The sequence below is a fragment of the Danio rerio genome, chromosome 1, assembly GCF_049306965.1.
Source record: "Danio rerio strain Tuebingen ecotype United States chromosome 1, GRCz12tu, whole genome shotgun sequence".
NCBI lineage: Eukaryota > Metazoa > Chordata > Actinopteri > Cypriniformes > Danionidae > Danio > Danio rerio.
In genome coordinates, this window is record NC_133176.1 from 55,732,185 (window position 1) to 55,744,664 (window position 12,480).

Below are 12,480 nucleotides of genomic sequence, written 5' to 3' on the forward strand. Positions count from 1 at the left end.
TAAATATTGATTTAAAAAAAAAACTATCAAATTAAAATGTGAAATTATTATGGGATTTTATCAGGTTATCTAATGGTTTCTATGAATACATTTTGCTTGAGCATACCAGACAATTCTTCGATTTAGTCACAATACAAAACACACACATACCGTCACGGCGACTGTGCTATCTGTGCATATCATTCAGGAAAAACACGATTTGGACGTCATTGGGTGGTATTTAAGAGCAGCACCACAGGTGCTTCAGGAAAGGTGGAAAACTGCAGCACAGAATAACCAGCAGGACTTTACTAATAGATACTGAGGCCACAGCGGATTACCAATAAGGGTGTTCGGTATAAAATATCTTCTCAAAGACCGGTAAGTACATTTTATTTCACTTAATATATGTGTGTTAATTACACTTTTATATATAAGGAAAATGAATGAATATTATATTATATTATATTATATTATATTATATTATATTATATTATATTATATTATATTATATTATATTAATTACCTCAAAATGTCAAGAGACATTATTAAATGATTTTATATCATTTTATTTAACTGAAAATTTGTAAAATGTAGCAAAAATTTTAACAGATTCTGTCTTTTGTCAGAAAACTGTAGTAGTCTGTGTAATGAGTTGATTGAATAAAATGAAAGAAATATACGTGGTCAGAATATTTAAGCATTTTCAAGAAACAGATGCAAGAGAATGATATTCTGTTTATGTATTAATCCTAATTTAATTTATTAGAAAATGCAGTATAAAAATAAAGGTACATTTTTCTTTTGTGATGCCACAATTTATTATTATATTATATTATATTATATTATATTATATTATATTATATTATATTATATTATATTATATACAAGTAGTTGGATACAGCAATAGGGACAATATTAAATCCTAATATTATATAATATCAATTTATTAACATATTATACAGTATAATATTTTATATGAGGATAAATATAATAAGACTACATAAGATGATATTATAAGATATGATCATATAATAGATCAGGATCATATAATATTTTTTTACCGGCATAAAAAGCAATAGTATGTACAGTAATAATATTCTAAAATCAAAGTTTGTGTCAACAAAAATGTCAGAAGTCTGTGTACTGAGTTGAATATATTTTATAAAAAACATACCTGGTAAGATTATTTAAGCAATAACAAAAAACTGCAGCTATAAAAATGATATTCTATTTACAGATCAATTTCAATTCAATTTGATGCTGATTAGAAAGTGACAAACATCAAGGAAACAAAATTTTTTTATGTTTGTCAGTTTAGTGGCTAATGTACAATTTTAAAAAGGAGGTGTGGCACCAAACCCCACCCGAAAAGCCAACCTTAATTGGGGGATAAGCAAATAATACTAAATTGTACAAATGAAATTGTCAAATTCATATGAATAAACCACTAAATCAAAAAGGTACAAATTGCTATGAGATTGTGTTGCAACTATACACTTACAAAAATAAGGACGGTAAAAGCCAAATTTCTAATTTAGCTATTATGTCATTGAAGACCAATTATAGTTTTCCAAGTAAATGTTCAGTAATCAGCTCCTTTTTTTGTGTGAGCAAAGCCTAAGAACCTTTTTTTATTATTAAAAAAATAATAACTTTTGTGCCATGGAAATGCTTACACAGGATTTCTGTAGGTTTCTTCAAATCAAATTTAAGACTTTTTAAGACCATTATCAGTGAAATTTTAGTCTTATACAGGGCTAAAAGTAAAGATTTTTTATAACGGGCAAGCTAGTTCTGTAAATAGTGTTTGTATTAATGGAAGATAATGTAAAGCATAGATCTCAAACTCAATTTCTGAAGGTCCACAGCTCTGCACAGTTTTGCTCCAACCCTGACTGAACACAGCTGATCCAACTAATGAAGGTGTTCATGACTCTTTTTAACACCTATAGATGGTTTGGATCAAAACTGTGCAGAGCTGTGGACCTCCAGGAATTTAGTTTGAGACCTATGATGTAAAGGAATTTGTTGCTTTAGTTTTCTTTCCCTGATTAGTTAATTTAATTTGTAGAATTTGCAAAAAAAAATGTCAAACAGCTGTTGTGAATTGTCTATCTTTAAAATGTAAAACCTAAATATAAAAAAAGTTTTGAGATGGATTATTGGTGATTAGGTGTCGGCTTAATAGGGTAGCTTTACCTGGACATAGGGAAATTAGGGCCTGTTTAAAACCATTTAAGACCTACAACTCAATATTTCAGGGAATCTAAGACTTTTTAAGGCCTGAACATTTATTTTTTGTAATGCAAGACATTTTTAAGACTTTTTAAGACCCAACAGACACCCTGTGACAAAGAATCTTTATTTTTAACCCTAGTTTATGTCAACTATCATGACAAAACCAGTGTTTAATATTAAAAAGCCATAAGAAAGTTTGGGAAATAAAAATTTAGTTGGAATAAACACTGAAAAAATAACGGCCATTAAATTATAGACATTTACCATAAAATAATTGTTTTTAAATTACAGAAATTTCCTTAAATTTCCGGTAAATTTCTGTATTTACCTTCTGTTATTTTATGGTAAATGTCTGTAATTTACAGGCCATTAATTTTGTTTGTTTTTCCAGCACTCTACCTGCCATAAAATAAAGTTGTTGTTTTTTTACAGGGTACTTTAAATTGTTAATTATAATTCATTATTCATTAATAATAATTGTTGATTATTACTTAATCAGAAATAAAACTTAATGAACATATGGGAATAAACCAGTATATCATGCTATACTGTATATAACTTAATTCAAAAGTGTCAAACGTTTTTTTTTTTTCATACATTCTTTTTAATATCTCAAAGTTCATAAAAGTTGGAAACTGTCAAAATATGAAAATAACAGACAAAATATAATATTTAGTATTAGGTTTGTAGATATCAATGTGTCAGCGACATAGTTGCTATTAAACTGGTTCAGTTTTTTCTATGTTACTAAAGGGATAGTAATCAACAAAATGATTCATCTAACATCACTCATTTAAAATAATAATAATAATAATAATAATAATAATAAATAAATAAATAAATAAATAAATAAATAAATAAATGTAATATAAAATTCAGAATCCGCAAATAAATTAGTCAAACATACTCACAACAACACTAAACATAGACATTTACGTCTAAATGCATCAGCCTTTTTGAATTAATCGTATTTATCAAATTACTTACAGACTAAACAATTGGACAGATCATTTATATAAGAATAATATTGTGTATTAAAGATCTTCATAATCCATGATCACCCAGTGTGTTTATGTGTGTAAACTTTGTGTATTGCTTACATTGCAGACTCTGTTTGCTGTGGGCCACTTTCCAGAATGAAGAGAAAAAGTTTAATAACATTTTGCACTTTTTTTGGTAAGTCAAGCAAAAAACATTTTATATCATACCTAGAAAAAGAATTAATTAGCCTATTATGAGTGAAACAAATAAATTTGCTTAGGTGTTACATATGAATGTGCAAACTAACAGTACACTATATTTAATATCTTTTTATAGCAGTGCATTTTCTAAGTGCAACAGCTCAGAACACAACAGCTTCCACATCATCAGGAGCCACAACTGAAACATCCACCTCTACTACACAGACACCACAGACTACACTTACAACACCTACAACGACTGGATCATCCACCACTGCTACAACAGCATCACAAACTACTGCAACATCAACTGGATCCTCCACAACAACTTCCGGAATATCCACCAGTAGTACAGCATCACAATCATCTACATTTACATTAGTCAGCTCAACAACCATTCCTTCTACAATATCAACGGTTTCTACAGTGTCCACAGTTTCCACAGCCTCTACACCTGCAGTGTCCTCGGTGTCTACAGAGACTACAACTTCTACAACTGCAGTGTCCTCACCAACTACAGCTTCTACAACTGCAGTTACCTCACCAACTACAGCTTCTACAACTGCAGTGTCCTCACCAACTACAGTTTCTTCAACTGCAGTGTCCTCAACAACACCAGGGTCTACAACAGCAGCGTCTTCACCAACTACAGCTTCTTCAACTGCAGTGTCCTCGGCAACTACAGGGTCTACAACTGCAGCGTCTTCACTAACTACAATTTCTTCAACTGCAGTGTCCTCAGCAACACCAGGGTCTACAACTGCAGCGTCTTCACCAACTACAGCTTCTTCAACTGCAGTTACCTCACCAACTACAGCTTCTACAACTGCAGCGTCTTCACCAACTACAGCTTCTTCAACTGCAGTTACCTCACCAACTACAGCTTCTACAACTGCAGCGTCTTCACCAACTACAGTTTCTTCAACTGCAGTGTCCTCAGCAACACCAGGGTCTACAACAGCAGCGTCTTCACCAACTACAGCTTCTTCAACTGCAATTACTTCACCAACTACAGCTTCTTCAACTGCAGTGTCCTCAGCAACACCAGGGTCTACAACTGCAGCGTCTTCACCAACTACAGCTTCTTCAACTGCAGTGTCCTCAGCAACTACAGGGTCTACAACTGCAGCATCTTCACCAACTACAGTTTCTTCAACTGCAGTGTCCTCAGCAACACCAGGGTCTACAACTGCAGCGTCTTCACCAACTACAGCTTCTTCAACTGCAATTGCCTCACCAACTACAGCTTCTTCAACTGCAGTTACCTCACCAACTACAGCTTCTTCAACTGCAGTGTCCTCAGCAACACCAGGGTCTACAACTGCAGCGTCTTCACCAACTACAGCTTCTTCAACTGCAGTTACCTCACCAACTACAGCTTCTTCAACTGCAGTGTCCTCAACAGCTACAGTTTCTTCAACAGCAGCGTCTTCACCAACTACAGTTTCTTCAACTGTACTGTCCTCACCAACTACAGAGTCTACAACTGCAGCATCTTCACCAACTACAGCTTCTTCAACTGCAGTGTCCTCAGCAACACCAGGGTCTACAACTGCAGCGTCTTCACCAACTACAGCTTCTTCAACTGCAGTGTCCTCAGCAACTACAGTGGCTTCAACTGCAGTCTCCTCACCAACAACAGTTTCTTCAACTGCAGTGTCCTCAGCAACTACAGTGGCTTCAACTGCAGTCTCCTCACCAACAACAGTTTCTTCAACTGCACTGTCCTCTGCAACTGTAGGGTCTACAACTGCAGCGTCTTCACCAACTACAGCTTCTTCAACTGCAGTGTCCTTGGCAACTACAGGGTCTACAACAGCAGCGTCTTCACCAACCACAGCTTCTTCAACTGCACTGTCCTCTGCAACTGTAGGGTCTACAACTGCAGCGTCTTCACCAACTACAGTTTCTTCAACTGCAGTGTCCTCAGCAACTGTAGGGTCTACAACTGCAGCGTCTTCACCAACTACAGCTTCTTCAACTGCAGTGTCCTCAGCAACTACAGGGTCTACAACTGCAGCATCTTCACCAACTGCAGCTTCTTCAACTGCAGTGTCCTCAGCAACTACAGTGTCTACAACTGCAGCGTCTTCACCAACTGCAGCTTCTTCAACTGCAGTGTCCTCAGCAACTACAGTGTCTACAACTGCAGCGTCTTCACCAACTACAGCTTCTTCAACTGCAGTGTCCTCAGCAACTACAGCTTCTTCAACTGCAGTGTCCTCAGCAACTGTAGGGTCTACAACTGCAGTATCCTCAGCAAGTTCAGCTTCTACAACTCCATTGTCCTCACCAACTACAGCCTCTTCAACTGCAGTATCCTCACCAACTACAGAGTCTACAACTGCAGTGTCCTCAGCATCTACAGCCTCTACAACTGCAGTGTCCTCACCATCTACAGCTTCATCAGCTGCACTGTTCTCACTGTCTACATCTTCTACAGCTACAGTGTCTTCACTTTTTACATCTTCTACAAGTGCAGTGTCCTCACAGTCAACAGCTTCATCGCCTGCAGTGTCCACAGCATCTACAAGTGTAGCGTCCTCACCATCTACTGCTTCTACAAGTGCAGTGTCCTCACCATCTACCGTTTCTACAAGTGCAGTGCCATCAGCATCTACAGCTTCTACAAGTGCAGTGTCCTCACAATCTACAGCTTCTACAAGTGCAGTGTCCCCACAATCTACAAGTGCAGTTTCCTCACCATCTACAGCTTCTACAAGTGCAGTATCCTCACAATCTACAAGTGCAGTGTCCTCACCACCTACAGCTTCTACGAGTGCAGTGTCATCAGCATCTACAGTGTCTACAAGTGCAGTGTCATCACCACCTACAGCTTCTACAAGTGCAGTGTCCTCACCACCTACAGCTTCTACAAGTGCAGTGTCCTCACAATCTACAAGTGCAGTGTCCTCACCACCTACAGCATCTACAAGTGCAGTGTCCTCAGCATCTACCGTTTCTACAAGTGCAGTGTCCTCACCACCTACAGCTTCTACAAGTGCAGTGTCCTCACAATCTACAAGTGCAGTGTCCTCACCACCTACAGCTTCTACAAGTGCAGTGTCCTCACAATCTACAAGTGCAGTGTCCTCACCACCTACAGCATCTACAAGTGCAGTGTCCTCAGCATCTACCGTTTCTACAAGTGCAGTGTCCTCACCACCTACAGCTTCTACAAGTGCAGTGTCCTCACAATCTACAAGTGCAGTGTCCTCACCACCTACAGCATCTACAAGTGCAGTGTCCTCAGCATCTACCGTTTCTACAAGTGCAGTGTCCTCACCACCTACAGCTTCTACAAGTGCAGTGTCCTCAGCATCTACCATTTCTTCAAGTGCAGTGTCCTCACCACCTACAGCTTCTACAAGTGCAGTGTCCTCACAATCTACAAGTGCAGTGTCCTCACCACCTACAGCATCTACAAGTGCAGTGTCCTCAGCATCGACAGTTTCTACAAGTGCAGTGTCCTCACCATCTACAGCTTCTACAAGTGCAGTGTCCTCAGCATCTACCATTTCTTCAAGTGCAGTGTCCTCACCACCTACAGCATCTACAAGTGCAGTGTCCTCAGCATCTACCGTTTCTACAAGTGCAGTGTCCTCACCACCTACAGCTTCTACAAGTGCAGTGTCCTCACAATCTACAAGTGCAGTGTCCTCACCACCTACAGCATCTACAAGTGCAGTGTCCTCAGCATCTACCGTTTCTACAAGTGCAGTGTCCTCACCACCTACAGCTTCTACAAGTGCAGTGTCCTCACAATCTACAAGTGCAGTGTCCTCACCACCTACAGCATCTACAAGTGCAGTGTCCTCAGCATCTACTGTTTCTACAAGTGCAGTGTCCTCACCACCTACAGCTTCTACAAGTGCAGTGTCCTCACAATCTACAAGTGCAGTGTCCTCACCACCTACAGCATCTACAAGTGCAGTGTCCTCAGCATCTACCATTTCTACAAGTGCAGTGTCCTCACAATCTACAGCTTCTACAAGTGCAGTATCCTCAGCATCTACCGTTTCTACAAGTGCAGTGTCCTCACCACCTACAGCTTCTACAAGTGCAGTGTCCTCACAATCTACAAGTGCAGTGTCCTCACCACCTACAGCATCTACAAGTGCAGTGTCCTCAGCATCTACTGTTTCTACAAGTGCAGTGTCCTCACCACCTACAGCTTCTACAAGTGCAGTGTCCTCACAATCTACAAGTGCAGTGTCCTCACCACCTACAGCATCTACAAGTGCAGTGTCCTCAGCATCTACCGTTTCTACAAGTGCAGTGTCCTCACAATCTACAGCTTCTACAAGTGCAGTATCCTCAGCATCTACCGTTTCTACAAGTGCAGTGTCCTCACCACCTACAGCTTCTACAAGTGCAGTGTCCTCACAATCTACAAGTGCAGTGTCCTCACCACCTACAGCATCTACAAGTGCAGTGTCCTCAGCATCTACCGTTTCTACAAGTGCAGTGTCCTCACCACCTACAGCTTCTACAAGTGCAGTGTCCTCACAATCTACAAGTGCAGTGTCCTCACCACCTACAGCTTCTACAAGTGCAGTGTCCTCACCATCTACAGCTTCTACAAGTGCAGTGTCCTCACCATCTACAGCTTCAACAAGTGCAGTGTCCTCACAATCTACAAGTGCAGTGTCCACACCATCTACAGCTTCTTCAAGTGCAATGTCCTCAGCATCTACAGTTTCTACAAGTGCAGTGTCATCACAATCTACAGCTTCAACAAGTGCAGTGTCCTCACAATCTACAGCTTCTACAAGTGCAGTGTCCTCAGCATCTACAGCTTCTACAAGTGCAGTGTCATCACCATCCTCCGCTCCTACAAGTGCAGTGTCCTCAGCATCTACAGCTCCTACAAGTGCAGTGTCCTCAGCATCTACAGCTTCTACAAGTGCAGTGTCATCTGCATCTACAGCGACCTCACCATCTAGTGCTACTGCAGCATCTACAGTGTCCTCAACATCTACATCTACATCTACTACAGCATCTACAGCGTCCACAACTGCACAACAACCTGATACAGTAACATTACTGCAGTTTAGCTCCTCTGACACATTTACAGCTGCACTCAATGACCCAACCTCTCAGGAGTACCAGACAAGAGCTAACAATGTCAGGGCTGAGGTGAGTTAAATCTATTTACTACAACACACTACTGATTCTTTTCTTGATATTTAAACTCATTATTAACAAAAGATAAAGCAACTATGTAACTGACCCTCATATATTATCCTACTGTCTCTTTTTATTGTAATTGAATTAATCTCTTTATTTTTCTATTATGTTTTTCAGATTGAACCAATCTACAGAGCGAAGTATTCAAACTTCAAGAAAGCCGAAGTCACAGGATTCAAGTAAATACTTTTTATTGTGATTCTCATATTTTATGTACACTGTGTATGAAACAGGAAGCAAGGGAATAAAGGCTCTGGTATACTTCAAACTAATTTAACAATAAACTGAAATTACCTCATATTTGAACAAAATCTGGCCAAAAGAAGTTCTTTTTAGTTCGTTTTGGCACTTTAAAACAGCTTACAAAAGCAAACTTTTTTGCAATCAGTTGGTTTCTTCTGGAAATCTGACTTCTTTGACCTGCAATTGTTCCCACTTGATTTCTTTTTGTTCCACGGGGGTCAGACAGGAGAACAGCATTGGCCACATAAATACATTAGAGAGTCAAGTAGCTGAGCTGCAACAGATATATCCGCACCTGTACAATTGATTTTGAAGAGATTTTATAGACTTGGATGGGTTGTCAGACCAGATGAGAAACCCACGTCGTCGCGTCACATCATTTTGTTAGTTGGTGTCTGTGCGTGACATATAGAAAAACATGTGACAATGGCGGTTAAGAGCCACTGTGGTGTGATGTATTTAAGGGTACATGCGAGCAAGGTGGCAAATTTACAACTACTGCAGCATACCATCATACCGTATACAGTCACTACACCTATTTTAACTTATTTTTTATCCTCAAACAAAGAACTAAAAATAAATTAGCTTAAAGTATACCGGGGCCTTAGGGGGACAGCAAACAGAGTTTGTAACATGATTGCATAAAATATTCTTGTATAACATTTTATTTTTCAGAAGCGGGTCAGTCGTTACTTTTACACGGCTCACTTTCACCTACAGCGAATCCAACCCAACCACTCAAGAGATTTCAAACACACTCCTGGCAGCAGCGGTTGCAGGACAAATCAATCAACTGAACATAATTCCTCAGTCAATTTCAGTCAACGGTACAGGTAAGCTGTATTACAGTCTATTACAGCCTTCAATAACTTTACTGTTGTGGAAATTTTTAACATTTTATTTGTCGACACGTCAATAACTATCTATATTTGTGCTTGCTTTTTGACTGGAATGATGCAAATATGGTTGATAACTGACATTAAAGAAGATTCCCTCTAATTTGCTGATCTTTTTTTGCAGCTTCAGCGACAACAGCAGCAACAACAGTAGCAGTAACAACAGCTTCAAGTGGATTAAAGATTGAATCAAGTTTACTACAAGCAGCATGCCTCATTATAATGTCAAAATTATTCAAGTTTTTCCTACAGATGCCTTAATCATATATCAACAGAACTATGTTTTTATCATGAAACACACTGTAACAAATTAAACAAATAGAAAGTGTATTTTTGTTACATGGTAAATAATTCTACCACAATTACAAATAATGGTATCGGGCAATATAAAGATAATCTTGATATTGCATACTTTCTCAGGAATATTATTGCATATTTTAATTTAACAGCAGGCTGTTCTCAGGGAGGGAAAAGTGGAGCTTTTTCCTTATCCTCTTCCTAGTGTATTTTTTAAGATGTACACATTGTAAAAGATGTATTTTTCAGGATAAATACTGCTAAAGTGTCTTTTTTGGTCTGTTAATCTCTAACATTGTAATATAAAATTGTGTTTTAATCAATTAAATGTATTTATTAAGTTTGTATGGTCTGGAATATGTTGTTTTGAAACACAATAAATACCATAAGTGCTAACTATGGCCTTTACTGTCAAGTGTTCATTGCTTAAATGCAACTAGTTTACCTACTTATTCTGTTTTAACATCCCATTATTCAAATGTAAGAGACTTTCGTAAATCAATTCATATGAAGAGCTGTATGGACAGATGTCAATTTATTTCTAAACTAATTACATGTCTTCATGACAAAGGCGTGTCACTTTAATCTTGACATACTCAAACACACATTCTTTCATACACATTCTTAGAGAATTTTTGGCAGCTAGTCAATCCACAGAAGTGCCTGCCAAACAAGTTGTAATGGTGTAAATGTGGATACACCCAAAACTTAAAATCAGTGAAGGGCAGGGTTATCTGACCCTTCGTGTAAGCCCCCTCTGCCATACCCAAGGATTATTTGTTAATGAACTGATCAATCAGGGGGTTTAGATGAGGAATGCAGTTCTACGGCCAAAAACAATGTAAATGATATGTTTAGGTTTAGAATGCTAGCAACACAGAGTTTTTGGTTCACCCAAAAATGGAAATTCTGCAGCAGTAATTTACTCACCAGGTATTGAAACCAATACACTCCATTGACTTTACACTAAACAAATCTGTCTTTTCACATGAACTTTAATGACACCCTAATCATAGTTAGTGCCCACATAGCATAATATCTTTTGGTTTTTGCATGGCCCACATGCTGCAGTGAATTACGGTACATGACTGGACCAATTCTGGCTTCCAGAGTCAAGCATGGACTTTATCTGGGCCTAGACTCAGGCAAGTTAATAACTGAGTCTAAACAGCACCAATGAATCATTGCGCTTTAGCAGGATTCAACGCTAAGGATTTTTTCTATTGACCCAATCGGGCCAGTGGTTCAGATTTTTACTTGCTCAGCAAATATTTTCACTAGCCCCACCAAAAAAAAAAAAGATTTTATTAGCTATTTCTTAGCTACATATTTTAAATAATGTGCCAAAAGCCAAATATAATTCTATACATAGGCTTTTTATTCAGTATAACTTTTTTTTTAATCACAGTATAAGATTGTGATTTAAATAAGTTTGGGGAAAAAAATCTAAACATTTTGTAAAAGCATATCTATTGAATTAATCAATCTATTTACATAAAAAGGTTGGCTAGAATTATTAATTTCTTCATTCATTTTCTTTTCGGCTTAGTCCCTTTATTAATCTGAGTTCGCCACAGCGGAATGAACCGCCAACTAATCCAGCACATGTTTTACGCAGCGGATGCCCTTTCAGCTGTAACCCATCACTGGGAAACTCCCATAAACACTCATTCACACACACACTCATACACTACGATCAATTTTAGCATACCCAATTCACCTGTACCACGTCCTTGGACTTGTGGGGGAAACCAGAGCACCCGGAGGAAACCTACGCCAACACGGGGAGAACATGCAAACACGCAAAAAAGCCAACAGACCCAGCCGAGGCTCGAACCAGGGACCTTCTTTCTGTGACGAATGTGCAATCCATTTTTCTAGAATCACATTTGAAGTCAGGCACTGATGTTGGACAAGAAGGCCTGTTGGACTTGCATAGCCAGACCTCAGACTAACGGCTGGAAACTTTGAACGGTCATGGTCCACCCACTGTTAAATGACTGACAGGTTAACCAACCAATCACATTTCATTTTGTCTCATGCCATGTTTGTGGGCATAGAAATGTTCTCAGAATAAGAGCCCATCACGCAACCACAGAACACATCATTCTTTCAGAAATGTCTTTAATTATTTACAACATTGGCACATCAATATTCCAAATGGTTTGTCAGCAAATCATAGGAGTTTAGCAGAAAAATAAAGATAAAGATCAGGCAGACTGAGATAACAGATGACAGAGTAAAAGTTTTCTTTCTTCTATAAAATTGAGGTTTGTTCTATTTCTAAAGCACTTTGTTATTGACACTAACAGCAGTGAATTAAAGATTTTAATTAACTAATAATTTCAAACTGACTGGTATGAAATCTGAGTTGACCTAAATCAACACAGTTAACGCCATACAGGGCTATCCATTTGCCTTTGGTATGATGAGGAAGTATATTGGCAGCCCAA

At 38.3% G+C, this 12,480-nt stretch overlaps 1 protein-coding gene across 1 annotated transcript; it reads left to right on the forward strand.

Annotated features, from left to right (window-relative positions):
* Positions 1–1,107: 1,107 nt before the first annotated feature.
* On the forward strand, positions 1,108–10,423 carry LOC137495322 (uncharacterized). Its single transcript, XM_073909032.1, has 5 exons — positions 1,108–1,116; positions 3,752–8,540; positions 8,709–8,770; positions 9,510–9,667; positions 9,855–10,423. Exons 1-2 carry the CDS (start codon positions 1,108–1,110, stop codon positions 8,345–8,347), a joined length of 4,605 nt encoding a protein of 1,534 aa, XP_073765133.1. The 3' UTR covers positions 8,348–8,540; positions 8,709–8,770; positions 9,510–9,667; positions 9,855–10,423.
* The last annotated feature ends 2,057 nt before the right edge of the window (positions 10,424–12,480 follow it).